The sequence below is a fragment of the Notothenia rossii genome (assembly GCF_949606895.1).
Source record: "Notothenia rossii genome assembly, chromosome: 6".
Taxonomy (NCBI): domain Eukaryota; kingdom Metazoa; phylum Chordata; class Actinopteri; order Perciformes; family Nototheniidae; genus Notothenia; species Notothenia rossii.
In genome coordinates, this window is record NC_136909.1 from 42,001,310 (window position 1) to 42,023,331 (window position 22,022).

The 22,022-nt window shown below is 43.0% G+C and overlaps 2 protein-coding genes across 3 annotated transcripts in view; one reads left to right on the forward strand and one right to left on the reverse strand.

Annotated features, from left to right (window-relative positions):
• The first annotated feature begins 735 nt into the window (after nucleotides 1-735).
• LOC307045339 (general transcription factor II-I repeat domain-containing protein 2A-like) lies at nucleotides 736-4,250 on the forward strand. Its single transcript, XM_079690956.1, has 2 exons — nucleotides 736-3,810; nucleotides 3,980-4,250. Exon 1 carries the CDS (start codon nucleotides 1,965-1,967, stop codon nucleotides 3,039-3,041), a length of 1,077 nt encoding a protein of 358 aa, XP_079547082.1. The 5' UTR covers nucleotides 736-1,964; the 3' UTR covers nucleotides 3,042-3,810; nucleotides 3,980-4,250.
• Nucleotides 4,251-17,158: 12,908 nt separating this feature from the next.
• pias2 (protein inhibitor of activated STAT, 2) overlaps nucleotides 17,159-22,022 on the reverse strand; it is a 32,210-nt gene continuing 27,346 nt past the window's right edge. For both annotated transcript variants that reach the window (XM_079687445.1, XM_079687446.1), the window contains exons 12-14: nucleotides 21,459-21,595; nucleotides 21,343-21,380; nucleotides 17,159-20,637 (exon numbers count right to left, since the gene is read on the reverse strand). In XM_079687445.1, coding sequence (XP_079543571.1) covers nucleotides 20,437-20,637; nucleotides 21,343-21,380; nucleotides 21,459-21,595 — 376 coding nt within the window. In that variant the 3' untranslated portion in view covers nucleotides 17,159-20,436. The remainder of the gene's footprint in view (nucleotides 20,638-21,342; nucleotides 21,381-21,458; nucleotides 21,596-22,022) is intronic.

The window sequence follows — 22,022 nt, forward strand, 5'->3', positions numbered from 1 at the left end:
GCCACAGCTTGTATTTCTTTTCGGATAGCCAACGCTCGTTAAAACAACAACCTCCTGGCATACTGTCATTCTCTCATTAGAATGCCCAGGTCACACAAAGAAAACACTTGCAGGTCGCGCGCATAGCGCGGGAAGGCCGGAGCGGAGCTGTTTTATGTAGAAGCGAAGCAACTAAGGGCGCTCCGACTTCTTTATTTTCTTTTAATCTAAAAAGCGAACTATTCAGTCAGACAACAATTTATTGTAAAAGTAAAGCATTTACAATTTCAAGCACTTTATCTCAAATCCAAGCACCATTCCCAAAATTCAATCACTTTTCAAGTCATGAAAACACCTCGTAAAAATTCAAGCATTTTCAAGGATTTCAAGCACCCGTACGAACCCTGATAACTTATCCAAGTAGTAACAAAAACACTTCAAAATATTATAATTATGCATTACCATACGAGCAAGAAATAGTAATGTTATCCATAAAATTACACTTAAAGCTGGACAAATGAAAAACTTAACGGCAAACAGGATCATCACAAAACCTTACCTCACCTCAGCCTTTTCTTGAGCGGAGAATCAGCTAGCTAGGTCCTAGACCGTCCTACGGACGCGTGAGGGGGTGGGCGGAGATAGGTCCTAGACTGATGTCAACTGTCATCATAGACCGTCCGAGCGGTGCATTCCAGACTCAAATCAAGCGCACCACTGATTTTTTTTTCCTCCTTCAAAATATGATGGTGTTGAAGCCGTGTCAGAAAAGAGGCAGACTGCTAAACCACAAAACTTAGTCAGAGAGGGCATCAAGGCCACTGTGGCCTTATGGCAGATATCATTTTTAAGGGCACAAGGCCAAAGTGGGAGGGCACGAGGGCCATGGCCCTCGTGGCCCTCGTGAAATTCCTGCCCTGCCGCTGGGCATTCCCAGAGTAGGTGCAACAATGTACCTCGCTTGCCACATTCATGCCAGCATAAATCTGTGTGTTTATTGTCCGTCTTGGATTTTGTAACAGGGGTGATGTAAGCTCTATTGAGAATTTTGAACTGTATGATCCTGAATCTTACACATTTAGAAGAGAACATAGCTGACTGCCAAATGGAGTTCCATTGCAAAGCAGACAGAGAGATATTCAAGGTATGCTCCCAGGACAGTTGGACAGGAGAATAGGTATTCGGGGCAGCCCTAGATAATAATTTATAAATGTTAGAGACCACACCTGATGATATGATTGCTTTCTTGAGGCGCTGGTCCTCTTCCATACATGAAGCAGGCATGGCTTATTTATTGATGGTCCATCAATCCATTTTTGTGCAAAAATCGGAGAAACTAAATGATAGCATTATGGTAGCCACCGGAGGCTAGCGCAGCTTCCGGTTCCTCTACGCGTCACTCTCACTCCTTATTTGGTAACCTGAATCTCGCAAATCTCGCAAATCTCGCGAGTTGCAGTTAAGCGGAAAATCTGTTGTAAGTTATCAGAAACGGGAGTTAGCTAGCGATTTTAGCTAGTCACTGTCTGTAGATAACCCAACTTTGTGTCCTCTGAGACTGAAGGAGATGTTGCATTGTTTTTGTTGCCTTCGTTGTAGTTTTATGTGTATTTTGGATTTAATTTAGGTTAACTTCCAGTTCCGTTTGCATGCTTTTATTTTGAAGGCGAGATAACGTGTTTGACAGGAAGTTGTGGTGGCATCGGAGACAACTTGACAGATAAAGTAGTGTCTGCTATGTAACGGCAGAGAAAGAGTGTGTGTGTTTGCGTGTGTGGTTAAGTATATGAACGCACACAAAAGTCCGGTTATACAATAATAAAACAACAAGCTGTCTCTCCCAACGTCCACACTCAGGCACACTGTTATTTCCACTGAATACCCCCAGCGCGAGCATCCCCAAACTCACTCCCTGATTGGATGCACGTCCCAAAGGCGGCAAAGTGTTCACGTGAACAGCGGAAAGTTTTCGTTGTGTAAGCGAGATGGAGGAGCCAGGGCCGTCGCGTAAAAAACGTTTTTTCAGTGAGGAGAAAAGGAAGTTCCAGGAGAAATGGAGCAACGCTTACTTCGTTTTACCTCAGGGGTCGGATAAAGTGATATGCCTCATCTGCAAGCAGGTGAATGCAATGCTCAAGGAGTATAACATAAAACGCCATTATGATACCAATCATAAAATGTATGACAAGTTCATGGGCAAGGAGCGCAGAACTAAACTTGAACAACTTCAAAGAGGTTTAACTGCCCAGCAGTCAGTTTTCACAAATCTTGCAAAATCCGGTGAAGCTGTAACACAGGCTAGCTATGTGGTAGCTCACGAAATTGCCAGGCGGAGCAAGCCGTTCAGTGATGGAGAATTCGTGCGAGACTGCATTTTGAAAGTGGCTGACATTGTATGCCCTGAACAAAAGTCAAAGTTCCGTGACATAAGTTTATCGAATGACACAGTGACACGACGAATCGAAGATCTGGCCAATGATCTCAAAGAGCAATTGGGACTACGTGTGGAAGGCCTAGGCAAGGGGTCCTTTTCTATAGCACTGGATGAGAGTACAGACATTTCTGATACTGCACAACTGCTGATTTTCATTCGAACGGTCACGGAGGACTTTGAAATAGGCGAGGAACTGCTAAGCATGGAGAGTATCAAAGACAGAACAAGGGGAATCGACATTTGTGATGCTGTGTGTCGTAGTCTCGATGCATACAATGTGGAGCTGACATCCATGGTCGGTGTCACAACAGATGGAGCGCCAGCCATGGTCGGGAGAAAGGCGGGCGCTGTCTCTTTGCTCAGCGACAAAGTGGCCAATAACGGAGGTGAGAACCTAATCAAATATCACTGCATAATTCACCAAGAAGCCCTTGCTGCTCATACGCTTCAAATGAAACATGTCATGGACATTGTTGTCAAGACAGTGAATTTCATAAAGTCCAGAGGTCTGAATCACCGTCAATTCAAAACTTTTTTGGTGCAATCAGAGGCTGAATTTGGTGACGTCATATACTTCACTGCTGTCAGGTGGCTGAGCAGAGGTGCCACACTGAAGCGTTTTTTTTAATTTGAGGAAAGAAATCGCTGAGTTCATGCAATCAAAAGGACAAGATCTGCCACAGTTAAGTGACACTGAATGGCTTTGTGACCTAGCGTTCCTTGTTGACCTGAACACCTTTCTCAGCGATCTCAATGTGAAGCTGCAGGGCCATGGGAAGCTCATTTCCACATTGTTTGAAAGCGTCAAAGCTTTCCAGCGAAAACTTCAACTAGTGCAGGGACAGCTCAGAGAGGGGGATCTAACCCATTTCCCCGCCTGCAAGGTGCTCGCAGGTGAATGTGACGTTTTACATCACCTGTGTTCAGACAAGAACCACAACCTCATGGAAAAACTCCAAGAGGAATTCCACCACCGCTTCTCGGACTTCAGTGACCACGAGAAGTCATTCAACCTATTCCAAGATCCCTTCACATGTGCACCCGAAGAAGAGCCTGCAGAAATGCAGTTCGAGCTCATCGACCTGCAGGAGAGCTCTGAGGCCAGAGCAGCATATCGAGACAAGAATCTCATCGAGTTCTACAAAGGACTTTCCCCATCTACGTACCCTGCACTTCGCCAACATGCCATCAGAATGGCCTCTCTGTTCGGAAGCACATACATTTGTGAGAAAACCTTCTCCACCATGGCCATCAACAAATCCCAGCTGAGATCCAGGCTGACGGATGCCCATCTACATGCTGTCCTTCGTATAGCAACAACGGAGATGGAACCGGACATCAAAGGAATAGTAGCCAACAGACGACAGCACCATAAATCCCATTCAAAGTAGGAAAAGGTATGTTGATGACAGGCAATAATAGCCGATTTGTGTTACAAATACAACAACAATAATAATAACAATGATGATGATGAATACTGTGTTATTGTGGTCTTTGGTAAGCTTCTATTTTAAAAGTCTCTTTCTCTCCCTCCCCCCTCTCTGTCTCTCTGTATTTGTCTTGCAGAGACTATCCTGTGGTGCTTGAGTAGCTGGAATTGGTTCTGAAACAGGGCCCTGCTGATAAGACAGGAAATCCACAGCATATCACTAACTCCAGCGCAATACTCTCTGTGTGTGTGTGTGTGTGTTTGTGTGTGTGTGTGTGTGTGTGTGTGTGTGTGTGTGTGTGTGTGTGTGTGTGTGTGTGTGTGTGTGTGTGTGTGTGTGTGTGTGTGTGTGTGTGTGTGTGTGTGTGTGTGTGTGTGTGTGCAATAAAGAAAAGATTTGTTTTGGAATTTTGTGTTCCGTTTTTACTTGGATCCAATATTGGGTACCTAAATTGGCCCTCACTCATCAAAACTTTGAGAACCCCTGTCCTAGAGGAATGATCGGAACGCTGTATACACATTGCTATTATGATTGCACACATATTTCAAATTGCCTTCCATAAGCCCTGTCCCCCAGGAAGTCGGCCATTTTGAAATATGTGCGTTTTTCAGCCATTTTAAGCACATTCTTGCGAACTCCTCCTAGGGGAATGATCGGAAAAATTCCAATCCAGGACAAGTTCAGCCCCTATCCAATATGATACTTAATTGCGCAGCACATTTTGGAAAAATCACTCGTGGAGGTCGTAAGCTAACAGCGAATACACCATCTTTGATGATTTACATGTCGCAAATTGCTCCAAACTGCTCGCATATAGTTTTTCCGATATTCACGAAACACTGTATACACATTGCTATTATGATTGAACACATATTTTCCAAATTGCTTTTCATTAGCCCCGCCCCCCAGAAAGCTGGCCATTTAGAAAAATGGGCGTTTTTCATGCATTTTAAGCACATTTGTGCTAATTCGTCATAGGGAAATGATCTGAATAATTCCTATCTAGGGCAACTTAAGCGCATATCCAATGTGATGTTACATTGCGAAGGAATAGTCGATCGCTTGAACATGGAGCTCGTAAACTAATGGAGAATGTACCATTTTTGACCATTTATGTCACAGACTACCTTAAGCTACTGAGACCTGCCTGTTTGCCTGCACCATCAACTCTCACACACACACACACACACACACACACACACACACACACACACACACACACACACACACACACACACACACACACACACACACACACACACACACATATTGTACAACAAACACAAACAGCTCCTAAAGCATAACTAAATATCAGGCTACAGCCCTTGTATATTTTATTATGTGAAGCACTATATGGTTTCATGAAAAATATCTACTGTTTATTTGTAGATATCTCCTAAAGCCTACAAATAAAGTGTGAAATGTAGGCCTGTTACATATATTATTGAGCGATATATATTATACACACTGTTCTGCTTTCTGGACTGACCTCAGCAACTGTTCTCACTGTAAACATCGCCTCACAATGAAAGCATAACCTAACATCCAGGGGAGATGTGATTAGTGAGTAAACAAACAAACAAACGGTAAAGGGCAGAAAGTCTGATGCACATTTGATCATCTTGAATAACTTATAATCACAACTGGAAGTTTGCAGAGATGTGCTTCGTTGACATCCAGCCATGCGTCACGCCTCTTTTAAACATCACTGTTGGCTGAAATCGTCTCCGGAAAATACTTCAGTGTACCCTCGGTTATAGCTCCTCCAGAGACACTCCTCTCTCCTCTAAATCAGTGTATCCTCGGTCACGGCTCCTCCAGACAGCCTCCTCGATAATCGATCCTCGACGAGCCTTCAGAGAAATTAGTTTTCCTTCCAGACCGTGGCCGACATCCGTTTCCGGGTTGCTGCCGGAGGACCTGGGAGTCTGGGACGTGAAATTAGAGAAATGACAAACGGCTCATTTCCGAGGACCCGCGCGCGTCTGCTTGAAGCCGGGACGACCGGCCGCCCTCCCCGACAGGCGCACGGACGCGAGGGCCCGCTCATCACTGCGCGCACAAGTGCGACCGCAGTTTTAATTTGTATTGTCTTTAAAAAATATATATATATATATATTATTTGTATTGTCCTTATTGTTTTATGTATTTATGTATTTATTCACTGAGATGTTTGTCTGTATTACTTTCACTGAATGGGTTATATGGTGTGAATTTATGGATTATTTTTGTATTTTATTTATTGTCTTGACTATTCTACCTCCATTAAAAAAAAAGTGGGCATTCGTACTCTTTCAAGCTATTTGAGCTGCTTTTCCGTGTATTTATAGTGCTATACAAATGTTATCAAAATGGTGAACATGTATGTGGTCATGTGTATGGACTATGGCCCAAAAAGATGAGGCTGTTATGGCAGCCTGTCGTTATGGGATCACATCAGGGTCCACATTCTCAGTGAACATACCATACACACTAGCTTATGCAAAACTTCAGGGTATTCTGAACATGTGTTTCAGAGAGAGGGAGGGTCTCTTTCAGTTCAAGGACATATCCAATTCAACAAGACAAAACATGGAATGTACTTGTGGAAGTCTTATCAAGATGATGTGAGGATGAGAGATAAAGGAATGTTATGCCAAGGCCCTGGAACACAATCACAACATCATTACGTGCTGTCATATAATACACTGATCACTGAGATCCACTGAATGGAGCGTTTTGACAATAGCTTGTGATGGGAAAGACTTTAAGACGGCCTAGGCTCTTTCTTTCTAAATAACAGGAACAAATCCTTTTCATCATCACACTTATACAACAACTGATGTATAGGGGAGAGTGGGGTCAGATGAGGGGTCAGGAACTGTGCACATTTGATTTCATGTGACCATAGATTCAGGAAGCATCATTTATCTCTGTGATGCAGAGAAGCAAAGGGTAAAGTGGTAAATGTGTTTTTTCTTCACAATAAACCATGTTCTGCTCTTCAAAGTTCATTTTCAACATGTCAGGTATAATTACTGTTAGGTCAAAGCAAACGTATCGAGGTCTGAAAATATGTATCATACATGTTGGTTATTTAGCGAGATGTAAAACCATGAGAATCATTTAGCTAAAGATTAGCATGAATGACTCAGCTAGTTTGTTTCCCAAAAAGTGTCTGTGGGGCGAAGTGAGCCAGTGGTTCAGCTTAACCCCCCATGAGGCACTGAAGTTAAGTTCAGTGTCTGTAATATAACATGCTATTTCAGCGTAGTTTTACACTATTGATTGATTTTTGATGTTTTAAACATGTTTTATCATGCCAAGAAAGTCCAAGAGAAAGACTGAGGAGATGGAGAGAGCCACTGATGGAGAGGCTGGAGAATCCATCAGAGCAGTGGCAAAAGACAGAAATATGGACAGGTCGACCCTGGGTAGAGACATAAAGAGGAAGGAGGAAAGGAAGTGAAAACAGTAGGTACAGAGGAACCGCAGTAGGTACAGAGGAACCGCAGAGGTCTTCACACCGGAGAGAGAAGGGGTTTCAGACCAGATCCAAAAACTGCTGACCAGTTCCATGGCCTGAATCCAAAATAAATCTGTGAACTGTCTTTGAATTACAGACAGAAACAACATTCCTACCACACAACTCAAGTTTAAACTTGAAAAAGTCAGTTGGTCAATTTACCCTCAGATGGCTCAATGTAACTCTTGACTCGGATCAACTTACCCCTTAGATTGGGCAAGTCACGCCACCAGACCACTTTTTTTAAGAAGTCATATTTTCATGGCCCTTTTATGCATTATTTTCATTGTCATTGACAAAGGACATTTCCTTTCCTAGAGAAGAGACGTCTATCATCAGAAGCACACCTCCCTCACTTTAAGATGTCCCACAGTCAGAGAACCCGAGAGAGATTTGTGAATGAATGAGGGTGAAAAGAAGTCTTCCGGACTAAACTTCCGCTAAGCTTAATTTAACATTCTTATTTCCTTATTTGCATTACAAAAAGCGGGGATCCTGTCTGCAGAGCTCCGGGCTGTGTGCACCTGCCTCAGTGTCCACTGGACTGCGGAACATTTAATATGCAAAAACACACACAAAGAGACAACGTGGGCCTGGTGCTGACCTGCTGACAGCCGGCACACACAGCTGCGGCTCTGCTTTGCCTGACAAATCCTCCTCAACACAGCTGGGACATGGGGGCTGCTCCTCAACACACACTGTCTGTCCCTGTCCGTCTCTGTGTCTGTGTCTGTCTGTCTCTGTCTCTGTGTTTTTCATTGTGTCTGTCTCTGTGTCTGTTTCTGTACCTGAGTCTGTCTCTGTACCTGTGTCTGTCTCTGTGTCTGTCCCTCTCTCCGTCTCTGTCCCTCTGCCTGTCTCTTTGACTCCGTTCCTGTCTCTGTGCCTATCTTTGTCTCAGTCTCTGTGTCTGTGCCTTTACCTGTCTCTGTCCCTGCCTCCGTCTCTCTCCCTGTCTCTGGTCATGTCTCTGTCTCTTTCCCTGTCTCTGTCCCTGCCTCTGTCTCTCTCCCTGTCTCTGTCTCAATCTCTGTCTATGTCCCTGTCTATGTCCCTATCTATGTCCCTGTCTCTGCCTGTCCTCCGGCTCTCTGCTGGCTGTGGTTCTCTGTAGTCTCTGTGTGTGGGACAGTGGCAGAGACAGAGGACGGTGAAGGCTGATTTGATTAAGCTGATGTTCAGCAGAGTGTCACTGACCTCCTCTGGCTGGAAGTATGTTGCACATGCATTGATGCTCAATGAGTATTCACACACAACAGATAGAAATAGCCATAGAAAACATCACTGTTGAGAACCTGAACGACAGATGTGAATAGAAACACAACTTCAAGCTCAGATTATTTGTGCCAGCAGCAAAGGATGTTTTCATAATAAGTAGAGACTAGAGACTCTCACAAGGTGGTAGGGACCAAAAGCAGAGCTAAAACAGAAACAATGATTTACTTTCTTGTCACGGCCTTGTCGCAAATTCAGGGGCCCGACAGGACCGACTGTATCTCTCACAGATCCAACATTAAAACAGTGATATCACATGGAACAGACCTCAGCATGATGAAGTAGAGTGGAGCTGCTCTCTGCTGGCTCAAACACATCCTAGACCTACAGTATCTGTGTACTGAATATTAAAGATCAGCGCCATATAGAGAGAAGAGTTACGACAACGGAAGTCCAAAATGCTTGATCGTCACGTGGTTCAGGGAGACTCAATAGTTCCCTGGAAGTTCGTGGTGGGACATTTGAATGCATGATTACCGGAGATAGAACTACGATTTTTGGTCATAAGTAGTGAATAAAGGTTTTGATTTGCAATATTTATACAATATATCGATGTGTATGTAGTTACATCAATATTTAAAAAAGTTAAATTTGCTAATATTTGAGGATTAAGATAAAATAAGAAGTGCTTTATTGATACCAATTGGGGAAATGTTTACGCTGCAGCAGCAAAAGAAAAGGCATTGTACATTAGACAGTTAAAAGACTAGAATTAAACAATCGAAAATGTAAACATCTCAAATAGAAATAAAATAGCAGAAAATATACATAGTGTGAACAGCTATCTTACCTGTTAACATATAGATGTTAGGCTAACGTTGCCTTGGTTAAAGAGCCTGTTGCTGTTGTTTATTGCTTTAAATTGTTTAAAACAATATTATCTTCTGAAACTTGAATGGTAGTCAGGAGCATCACTTCCTAATGTTTGATATATTTAGAGGGAGGGGATGGGAAGAAAGGCTTCAAAATTCAGATTAGAATCATTTCTACCATTTCTTTAATTCATGGTTTCAGAAACCCCCTGCTAATTGAGGACATAAGTCATCTAAATGAGTAATTTCATCTTTATGACTTTCAGAAAGGACAGGAGACCCACAGGTGCCTATCAATGATTGTCAACTGACAGTAAATAAATGGAATTAAATAAACATTGAATAGCATATCATGCAGTTTGTCTGTGCCTTTTCCTCTGTGTTGTCCTGGCATAGTCTCCCCCATGGTTTGTTGTGCTGCCTAGGTATGCTCCAATCGCTCAGAGAAAGGAGTATGAATGTACGGCTTCCCCACTGACACAGAGAGGAGGAAAGAATGGCTGGCTCAAGTCAGCAGGAGCAAATTAACTATCACAAAATACAACAACAGCAACAACAACATGTGAGGTTTTTCACAAAACGAAGACCACACCATTGGGAAGCTTAATGTCTGTTTAATCAAAATAAGGAACAGGGCGAGGCTTGCAAAACTCTGGGAGTTGAGACTCCGGCTCAGGGTGAGGGTCTCATTGCAGGTCTTCAGGCTCCATTGAATCCCCCTGGGGTTCTTGTGCTGAAAGAGGGAGACATACATCTAGCAACCTATAGGATGGGAAATTGCTGACCTATTTTAAATTTACCTTGTGTTTTCAGTCTCACTTAAGTCCCTCTCCCTTTCTCATCAATCCAAAATCAGCTGAGTTGCAACATAATACAGACAGGTAATAATCAACAGAATCACAAGGACATTATATGGCTCTGCTAAAAACACTCACTCATAAGTTACGTTTTTGTTTACTGTTTAGAAGTCTCAAATATGCACTCTAAATCCATATCAATAGCGATGTATCATAAAAATAGCTCTCTTCCTTATTATTGTGTAACATGAACTATATTATACTAGCTTGAACTCCAAGATGGATATCCTCATTTCACCACCCACTACAATCACACGCCCCAATGTTATATTTAACTAATATTTAACTCCCTCCACCCCGGATAAAAGCACGTTAAGAAGCCCCTTTTCTCTAATTCCATAACGTTGGTTTGAAATAACATTAGGAGAACGGATTAATAGGCTGTTCGTGGTTAACGTGTGTTGCTAACTTTATCCGGTATCGTAGCCTAATCTGTTATCTGTAAACATTAAAAATATATATATATACTGATTTAAGGGATAATCTACTAACATCCTTTAATACACATGTTAATTTGATTCAGATGTTCTGATAATATCCGCAATATAAATCTTTAAACGTCTTCTTACCTTTAACCCCTTAACGCAAAGTGGGAGCTACATCCGGTCGACGAAGGCGGGCATATCCGGTTAGACGCTAATGAGTGGAGAAGGCAAATACGAATAGATACGTTCCTATTTGAGGTAATTTATTGAAAAAAAAAATATGTTTGCTGTTTATTGTTTGTTTGTGCAGCTAACGAAGCAGAATAGAATAGTTTTGACAGATATTTCGGAAGTTATTTGAAGTTTTTCTGTGTGTCGCGAATTCGCTACATTCGGCCATATTGTCTACATTGGTTACAATCGGCTTCATATTTGACTTAAACAGAAATATTGTCGTTATGTAGGGCCTGTGGGTTATTATGCTATGATGTTACTGGTCCGGCCCACTTTAGATCAAAGTGGGCAGTATGTGGCCCCTTAACTGAAATGAGTTTGCCACCCCTGGTCTACATAATGACATCACTATGTAATACATGCGTTTCTTTTGGCTTGTGCTCTGTGCGTGATAGGCTAAGGGGCGGGACTTCTCTAAGCGATGGACCAATCTAAACAGAGGCAGCCAGCTAACCAATCAGAGCAGACTGGACTCTGGTTTCAGACAGAGGGTGAAAAGAGGTGCTGGAGGTAGGCAGTATGAGAACAATAAAGAGCTTTTTGAACATTAGAGCATGGAGACATGTCACAGTAGAGGAACATAATACATCGTTTTTAAATTGCTTGATGCAGCTCGATCTTGCCTGGTTGTCTACAAACACAGCAGTGGCAAACCGCTCGGTGTGATTCCCTCTGTTGGATCCTCTCGGGCAGAATTGATTCTTGTATTGGAGACTAGCCTACAAACTGTGTAAAATGATGACATCACAGCACAGTACAGAGCGTCAGTCAACAATTACCTGAATAAAAGTGAAATAACAAAAAACGTATACAGAAATACAACCACATAGTATTAAGCGTTGAGCCACATATTGGCTCACTGGTTATGGCTATAATTGCTGATTGAGGACAGGCTGATGGTAACAAGGGAAATACAAAGCTCCCAGAGGAGGAGCTCCTGCAGGAGGAGCGCTAACAAGCCTCCTCCTCACTGCTGTTCATTCAGACTATAATGGGGATCTCTCCTCTGTCTGCCATCCACTGCGCCTCAGAACGTACACGCAATGAGCGTGTGTGTGTGTGTGTGTGTGTGTGTTTGTGTGTGTGTGTGTGTGTGTGTGTGGCATTACAAATTAATTTAGTATTACATACATTTCTTCATTTCCAGATAAGAAAATTGAGGGAAATGCCTCTACTTCCAAATATAGCAAAAAGCACTTGGTAGAAAGCTTTGTATACTTCCATACAGCTTCTGTATATCGACCTCCACTCGCTGCCACCTGGTTTTCTTCAGTGGTGGAAATAAATAAGAACATTAATCAAGGTTTGTACTCTGGTCCTTTTACTTTACTTGATTATGTTCACCTTTTGCTATTTTATTATTTTACTCTGTTACATTTTGGAGGCAAATATTGTACTTTTTACTCTTAACTTCATTTATTTGACAGCTTACGTAACTGTCTACGGTAAGGGGAACAGTTACCTTCTTTCTGTTCAATTGACCTAATGCCTATATACTGTATAACCCAGCTAACGATCAGTGGTGGAAGAAGCATGCAGATGCTTTACTTGAGTAAAAGTACAAATACATATTGTCAAAATACTTAATGACGACTAAAAGTCCCAAAGTATTATCAGCTAATAATAATATATAAATATATATATAATAATAGAAATGTACTCAAAGTTTAACAAGTAAATAATAATACCAATAATAGATTAATAATAGATTTATTTTGTTAGCGCTTTTACAGGTGCTCAAGGACAGATATAGTGAAAAAGAGAAAAATAAATAAATATATATAGTTAAAGTCAAATTCATTTGGTGTGCTGGTGCAGCAGGACTGTGAGGTAGGGGGGGGGGTGTGGTGGTGCAGCAGGACTGTGAGGTAAGGGGGGGGTGTGGTGATGCAGCAGGTCTGTGAGGTAGGGGGGGGGGGTTTGGTGGTGCAGCAGGACTGTGAGGTAGGGGGGGTGTGGTGGTGCAACAGGACTGTGAGGTAGGGGGGGTGTAATGGTGCAACAGGTCTGTGAGGTAGGGGGGGTGGTCCAGCAGGACTATGAGGTAGGGGGGGGTGTGGTGGTGCAGCAGGACTGTGAGGTAGGGGGGGGGTTTGGTGGTGCAGCAGGACTGTTTGGCAGGGGGGGGTGTGGTGGTGCAACAGGACTGTGAGGTAGGGGGGGTGTAGTGGTGCAGCAGGTCTGTGAGGTGGGGGGGGTGGTGGTGCAGCAGGACTGTGAGGTAGGGGGGGGGGGTGTGGTGGTGCAGCAGGACTGTGAGGTGGGGGGGGTGTGGTAGTGCAGCAGGTCTGTGAGGTGTGGGGGGGGTGGTGGTGCAGCAGGACTGTGAGGTAGGGGTGGGGGGTGGTGGTGCAGCAGGACTGTGAGGTAGGGGGGGTGTGGTGGTGCAGCAGGTCTGTGATGTAGGGGGGGGGGTGGTGGTGCAGCAGGACTGTGAGGTAGGCGGGGGGTGTGGTGGTGCAGCAGGACTGTGAGGTAGGGGGGGTGTGGTGGTGCAGCAGGTCTGTGATGTAGGGGGGTGTGTGGTGGTGCAGCAGGACTGTGAGGTAGGGGGGGGGGTGTGTGGTGGTGCCTCTTTTGTAACTTAAAGAGTTAGTCCACTAGTTTAATATGTATAGATGCATTTTGTTAAAAGTAACTTAAGCTATTAAATAAATGTAGTGGAGTAAAATTATTACACAACTTCCCTTTTAAATGTAGTTAGTACAAAGTAGCATTCAAGGAAAATACTTGTGTAAAGTTTGTACTCCAGTACATTACTATAGTAAATGTACTTAGTTACTTCCCACCTGTGCTAACCATGTGGCTGCTGCGTTCTGCTCCAGGAGTTCAGTGTGTGTGGGCCCCTGGTCCTGGCAGCTAAACTGTGGAGTGCATTGGGACAAAGTGATATATATTGCGGTCCATTTGAAGGTGACAGGTTGCATTCACAAGGAGAATTTAAGCTACACAATGCTACAAATATTCCCTTAAAGTCACGCTGAGCTTTGTTTCTGTAGTGTTGCTGTTTGACAGCCAGCGAACCCCCACCTGAGGATGGCCCTGACCTTCCCTCACCCTCAGCCTTCACTCACTCACTCTGATGCTCCAGTCTGATTTCCCACGTTGACTCCCTGTTGACTTCCCCTGTTTTGCCTCTGCCTTCCCCATATTTCCTGACCTGCAGTCCTAGCCTGCTCTTTGGTTGTCATCTGACCTGACATGTTGAGTGTTCAATGATTAATTTGGCCTCATAGCCCCTGACCGTTTCTCAAAGATATTAAACAGCATTTCCCTACAGTTGACAGGAGGTCATTTTGGGAGTGGTGTAAAGAAACTTTACTTCAGTATTTCCATGTTTTGCTACTTTGTACTCCTTTAAAATTAAATTATTAATTATGTACTTTTACGGCCACCATCAGACAGGAACACTGGAAGCTACCTGGACCAGAGTTCTGATAACTGAGCCATAGTTCTTTTTTTACTAGTAATGTGTAATGCATTCGTTTTTTGAGTAACTATCCCAACACTGGTCAGGACCAATGCAGACTTCCTGTTGGAGGTTTTAATAACTTCCTGTTGGAGGGATTGGTAAACCACTCCACAATAGTTGTTTTGGAACAGCACTTTATGTGGCGGACCCTCCTACGCACACGCAAACGGAGTGGAAGTGGGAGGGGCTAGTGTGAAGGGGTCGATTTGGAACCGGGCCCCCCTGTGACGAGGACATTTAGAGAGGGGAACACAGAGGAAGACCATCTCAGCACACAAGGGTCACATTGGACTGTGAGCTGTAGGGTCGTCGGTTCAACAAGTCCCTGAACAGACCTAAATATGGAGTGTGGACTTCTACTTGGAGAGGTCTCAGTTCACCTCCTGGGCCCTGCCATGGTGGCACCGGATATTTCTTTCTAAATGTATAATAAAAAATAGCTACACATGACTTGCCTACAGTATCATAGTAGTTTAAATGGTAACCAATGTATCATGATACATATTCTTAACAATACACATCCCTATTGTTGCCCTAGTACTTATAGTCTGTGAAATGACAGTAAAGTTTAATCTAACCTAATCCCTATATGCTATGGCAAAACAAATGTATCAAATCGAATATTGAACCAAACTGTTAAAAAAACGAAAACAAGCGCACGTTTGAAATAACAGCGACATTGTACACTCATATGTTCGTGCATTACAGACCCAGACTGTAACATTTAGATTTCACTGCTCTGATTTGGATAAGGTGAGCAGCTTTTTCTCAACTCTGTAGTGAGGCTCAGACTGAGACTATTTTCAATGAAAAACAGCAGACCTGAACAGAGGCGCGGGAAGGTATTTTGAGTGGGGGTGCTGAGGTGCTGGACTCCAGTGAACACAAAATTACGGGCACTATAGAGCACGCACAAAAAAACTCCCCACACGCAATCACACAGTAAACCCGCGACTGTTACAATGAAGGCTCGATAATCAGCTCACGGCATATAGGCAGGGGTAAAGTGCTATTTTTTTACGAGTGGGGAGCGGACCTCACCTCCTCTAGGGGGGTCCGGGGGGATGTTCCCCCGGGAAGATTTTTTTTAAATATTGAAGTTAAAAGCATCAATCTGGTGCACTTTGAGAGCAACATTAAGAGATCTATGGATACATCTCTCAACACCCAGATGAAACACAACTGTAAGCAGATGTTCTTTTTCTTTATGGATATTTTACAAATCACTCCCCTTTCAAACTGTATTCTTGTTTTACTGCCATATAGTATTTCATAACTGTTTTTCCTTTATTCTCTTTTTTTTTATAACTATAATGATCATATGAAGGTGTGCCGCGGAAATAATCTTTTGAATAATTTTTGACCAAACCGTTTGAGACCCACTGAGATAACTTAGACTAAAGTTAACTATCTAAACACTCAGAGAGTCCTTTAGCTCACCTGAGCCTCTTAGTCTGAGAGGAGAGCTCTCCTCCAGCTTGTTGTGGAACAAACAGCTCCGTATGCCCGTTAGTGCAGCTAGCTAACCAGATGCTAACAACACGGTCCCTGCTGCTGGCACCGGTCTCTCTCTCTCTGCCCCTCTCTCACACACACTAAATGCGCTATTTCCGCACACACACAGAGCCGCGAGCTTGAATGGCACAAGCACACTTTTATTTCCATGCAACTCTCTGATTGGTCCGGTGTCTTGCCTCTGTTGCATTCACTGAAAACGGGAAATTACAGTCCTGCCGTCCTTTCTAGTGTCTTGATGAGGTTCACGTAAAGCACGGTTAATGTATTATAGTAATGAGGTAGAATTGTCCGGGGCTACAGAAAAAACATTCGGGGCAGGCCAAAATATTATTTTACCAACAATGTGGAATTTATTGGCTACGTATTACACAGATTATGCACAGCGGGAGCAGCAATAACCGTCAAATAATAATTCAGACAGGGGAGCTCCGCACCCCCTGCCTGCCGCTAGGGGGTGCTGCAGCGCCCTCAGCCCCCCCCCCTTCCCGCGCCCATGGACCTGAAATCCAAAAGCATTGTCTACGGTTCATAATTATCAAACGACAGGAGAAAATTCCTCACTTTTCACAAACTCGATGAGTTCATAAACACTAGGACAAGACCTGGGATTATAAAATCCAGCAGGATCATTTACCAAACGTTTTCATCTGTGAAGTGTGACCACGACCCCTCCACACCACTAGGCGTTCCTTTGTCTCTCTCTCTCCTGATTGCAGGTTCGAGAGCCATGTGGGTGATTGTTGCCCGATGAGCTGCACCTGGTTCGGGAAGCCTACAAGAAGAGAGCCCATAACACTGCCAGCAGATTGGTGTCTTTGTCTCTCTCTCACTCCTCTGGGCACTCTCTCCGGGCCAGCCTCGGGGATCTGTTGTTGGTGCCGCGTCCTCATTTTTGTTAATAAAAATAAACTTCTTTATTATTCACAACCCTCGTCTCGCCTCCCAGCTTTATGTTGCAGCCCACGAGCCGGGTTGTAACAGAAGGCATGTGAACACTTTAGAATATCCATCCTGCTTTCAATTAGAATGACTCATTAGTAATAACTTAATATTGTTTTGAGCGATGGGGCAGGAAAGGTTAAATCCTTGTGTCTGATTGGTTCATTTTTAAACATGTGATCAATGAGGGGCTCAAGTGTTCCTCCTACACATTGCGTCTTATCTTTCACCGATAGTGAGGAGCTGGGTCACTTCCAGGAATAATACATATTAGCTGATTAAAAAAAAGTAATTTTTTATTATACAAAAACACCAACACTTACAATACAGGAAAACAAAGACAATTTTGAAATAAATCATCCTGTAATAAACCTTGTGAATCTGAAGCAAAGAGTAGCCTACTTCGTTAACAAGGGGGCAAAGGAAAAATGATCTGGATTGTGTTTCAAAGTCCATAAAGAATGAAGGGTACACAATACAAATCCACATGGCCAACATCTGCTAGTTAACTTTTCAAAAGTATTATCAGTAATTTCATGGAACAGAGAACTTAATGCAAACCCTTCCCACCCTTCTGTGTGAGTATAAAGGCCGTGTTTGATGCTGTTGAATCTGGACTGTTTCCAACTGTGGTTTCCCAAAATGCCAAAGACATCTCGCCTGTCACCAGTGGTATCTCTCCATGCAGAGAGGGAATTTTATTGTTCCAGGTTTTGAGATATCTTTGCCTCCATCACAATCCAATGAATGAAAACGTAGATATCATAGTTTCTGAAAGTTCAGTTAAAGACTCCTTTAACCTCCTAGTGCCTCGATAGGGGGAGTGGAGAAGAAGAACACACCATTTTTTGGGAAACACAGAGCTGGAGTCCAGACTTGGTTAGCCTAGCTTAGCATAACAACTGGAAACAGCTAGCTTGGGGCAGCCCATAATGCCTCGTAAATCCCCAGACGTATTGGTTATTTGTCCCTATAGAGATGTATTGTCAACCTAAGATCTCGGGAGTGGATACCATCGAGCTAAGTGGGATTTCTTTATGTAGTTTGGGTGAACTGATCTTTATCACAGCCTTTAAATTGCCAACATGACAATACACAGACCTAAAAATAAGCTTCATTAGCCTCATCATCATCTGTATTTCAGTTCCAGATACTGACAGTGTTGTTTCTATATACCAGTATTTTTTCACAAGTGGAGAGCAGGTCCCTGAGATTGAGCTCCTGATGGCTTGGAGTCCACATGCACAGCAAGCCATCCTGATAAAAGTAGGAGTGTAGAGTTCAGTAGCTGCCCTGTTTACTGCATGATGTGAGAAAGTGGCCTATATGTAGTAGGTGTTGAGACTTAAGTTAATGTTCAATCCATCCATCCCTGTCCAACAACACAGCATCATCAGCATACAATACAATCTGAACAGATGCAGCTCAGAACATTTACAGAGTGACTGAAGAGAAGAAGATCCGGCAGTATTAACCTAACTTTTTGGGATGTTTTGCAACAAAACGCTATTATCCACCTTAAGTCGAACTCCAAAAAAACATCTCACAATGATGATTTGTGAGAACATTTGAATGAACCATTTAATATTTGGGGAAATACACTTTCTGAGACTTAGATGAAAGGTTCTCATGCCTGTTTAAAGCACAGAGCTGGAGTCCAGACCTGGTTAGCCTAGCTGGAAACAGCTAGCGTGGGGCAGCACATAATGCCCCGTGAAATAACAGACTTCAGGGTTCATGCATTTCTGTTTGTGTCAGAAGAAAATAAATGGGACAGAGCATGTTTATCTGTGATCTTTAGAGAGCTAAGGATAGCCAAGTGTTGAGCTCCAGACCAAGCTAGCTGTTTCGCTCCGCTTCCAGTCATGCTAAGCTAGTTTGGCCACGCCCTGACTCCTGCTCTGTACTTAGATGGTATTGATATCCATCTGATCATTTCAATCTCGGGAAGAAGGCAAACGAGTGTATTTGCCTAATTTTGGATCGGCAAAAATAATTGTATCAACTGGGCTGGGATGGATTCGGGAGGCAGAGTGGAAACCAACTGGAACCATTTACTGAGTATCTGAACTACATTTACAACTTTGTTTACCTAATGCTAATTAAATTATTGCTCTGACTAAATTACAAAGGAACATTTTACGTTGAAGGCTGCTCTGTAACAGCTGGTAGAACAGATAAAAAACATTTGAATAACCGACCTGCCTTTTATGTTTACAGTCAGCAGTCCATAAGTATTTTTCAACCTACTTCTAACAATTCTTTCACCAGCATGGATGTTTGAAACAAGTTGAGCAACGAGTTTCATGTTGAGGCACAGTGCAGATCAACCAGGTCACTATAGGCTCAAGTCATCATGTCTTTTCTAAGTCAACAAATTTGTATAAATGAAGATTTCAATGTTCTAAAAATGTCCAATAATTACAGATATTTATCTATCTGCCGGAAAAAAAACCTACAGAGCTGAGTGTGTTATTCACATAAATAAGAAAATATATAGATGGCCAAAAGACTAGATGTTCAGTTCATAATGATGAAAAAAAACTACCTAATATTCCCCAGGTTACACTACAACTAATGACTTTCTTTGCTGTTAAAGGATGGCCAGTTCCACTGATTGGCAAACATATAATCGCACAGAGCTGAAGCCAATGAGTGGTGGGGGGGAAAGTGAAACAGAAAGCTAGCCAGAGGGAGACAGGGTTTTCCTAAGGATGCGACCAACTGTGATCAAAACAACTTGACTGAACCAAGGCTAAACCACTGGTAAATGTATAACCAAACCAAAGCTAAAAAGCTGGGGACATTTGGTACAAAAACCAAGGCAAATAACTCCGATTTATAGCTATGTGTTTGAGTACAATTATTTTGTTTTTCTTTTGTTCTATAAACTACTGACCACATTTATCTATGTTGGACTTCAACGGACACTAGACTGGAATGGCTGCCATACATGTAGAGATTGAGAAGTGGTTTCTTAATTTCTTCCACTGCTGTATATGAATCTTCCAGTCTCTGGGACCACTCAAAGCGCTTCTACAACACGTCAGCACCCATTTACACACATTCATACTGAGGCAGAGGGCTGCCATCCAAGGTGCCACCTGCTCATCAGGAGTGATAAATATTCATGCACACAGACTCACACACTGTCGGCCATGCCATCGTTGGCAATATGGGGCTCACTATCTTGCCAGATGACACATCAACATGTTTGCAGGCGCGGGGGGGGGGGGGTCGTTGATCACTGCCTTCTGAACAACAGCCACCAAGAGATGAGTACTTGGTCAAGAGATGGCAATACACTGACTTACAATGTTCTCTTTGGCCATCAAATTATTTATCATCCTGTGTGCAAAACCCTTTTGAAGAACCCCAACGGCAAAAAGAAACATGCCTGGATACCGTTTTTTACACCGTTAAAATGCTCAGATCATCAAAGTGCTCATGTATACCAATTTGGGTGCTTCTGTGGAAAATTCTACATGGCATGTTCACGTAGTGCACACTGAAAGGCCACCGAAAACAGGCCTGGAGAGGTCCAGTGAGACGTGGCTCAGTCTAGTGAAATGATATCTGAAATGCCGCTGTCAGCCCCCCCTCCGGTTCCCCCCCCTCCTCCAGTGATGACCCGGGTTTCGTGGAGGGAGCTGGTGTCGTAGTGGCTGCTGGAGGAGGACACCAGGGCGGAGGAGGTGCTGGCTGCACTCTGCATGCTGCTGGCCAGGTTGTCCAGGAACATCTGCGGCCGATAATGCTGACGGGAAGAAACAATAATCTTTTATTAAAGTCCACTCAAAGAATATTTAAACTACCAAGATACAATTCCAACTTCACCCTCTTTTTTGTATCCACCTGATCCGAGTCAGGCTTACCCACTGGACTGCCAAGGACACTTAGCTTTTTATTACAGACACCACATTTTTAATTGGTCTTTTAATCTTTACTGTTCATTTATTTGTATATAGTTTTAATTATTGTACAGGTTTTTACTTGTAAGGTAAGGTTTATTATTCCTATTATTGATTTTGTTTTTATTCTTATTATCTAATTGGGGTTATCATTTTTATGTTGTTTTTATTTTGATATCGTATTTTCTGGTTTTGTCCTTTATTTTACTGAGAGGAGAATATTATGAAAATGTACAAAATGGAAGTAGTCGTTTTTGAATATGAATCAACTAGCTTGTGTGAAATAAAATGGAAGTCAGGTTGCTACAGCTGCTATATTGATATGTCAGATATATCTAATAGGGACATAAGCGTTGAATATGGTGAAGGAAACTGAACGGCAAAGTCAACATTTGAAAAGGAATGACAGTGAAATGTGAAGTGCAGTTTTATACTAGGGGTCAATATAATATTTATTTTATAAAATCTATAAGTTTATTTGGATGCTTAAGTACAATATCTGAGTACTTCTTCCACCTCTGTAGAGAATGTGATCACAGTAGAAAAGTCACCTGAGGATCTGCTTGGATTAAGGAAAACAGATCCAGACCTGTAGGAGAGAGAGAGCAGGTTAACATTGTGCAGTGGGGATATGTCAGCAGGTCAGTGTCCCTTCACCCCGACTCACTCTGCATGTCAGTGGGGATGGAGGCCAGGGTGGAGGGGTGGAAGGGGACTGCATAGTCAGCCAGCGTGGAGTTCAGGTAGGACGGGTCCAGGGCCTGGACATTTGGCACGCGCACAGTGGGCTGGTAGGTCAACACTCTGAGAGGAAACAAGCATTACTGTGACTGTGTGTCCGACATTTTGTTATTCTCATTTAGATTTTTAGGGATATTTTCAAAGACATACATAACAGGAAAGACAGCAGTTGGATACAAGGACAATGCTCACACACATAAAGAGACGGATGCCAGAGCTATGAGTTTCTTTTATGTTTAGAAATGATGCCATTGGGCGTTGTGCCCAGCAAGCATGTATTCAGGATCTCAAAGAGTGCGTCTCCAATAGTGACTTTAGGAGCCATGAAACGTGTATAGTAATGTGTTTTGTTTTAATATAAGATATTAGTTTGATCACTATTGATTGATTGGGTCACATGGATATGGGCGACACTCATAATCCGGTTCACCTGCGTGAGGTGTGTGTGTGTGGAAGAGAGGGTGACACAGGGCCGTTGTACTTTTTGTTG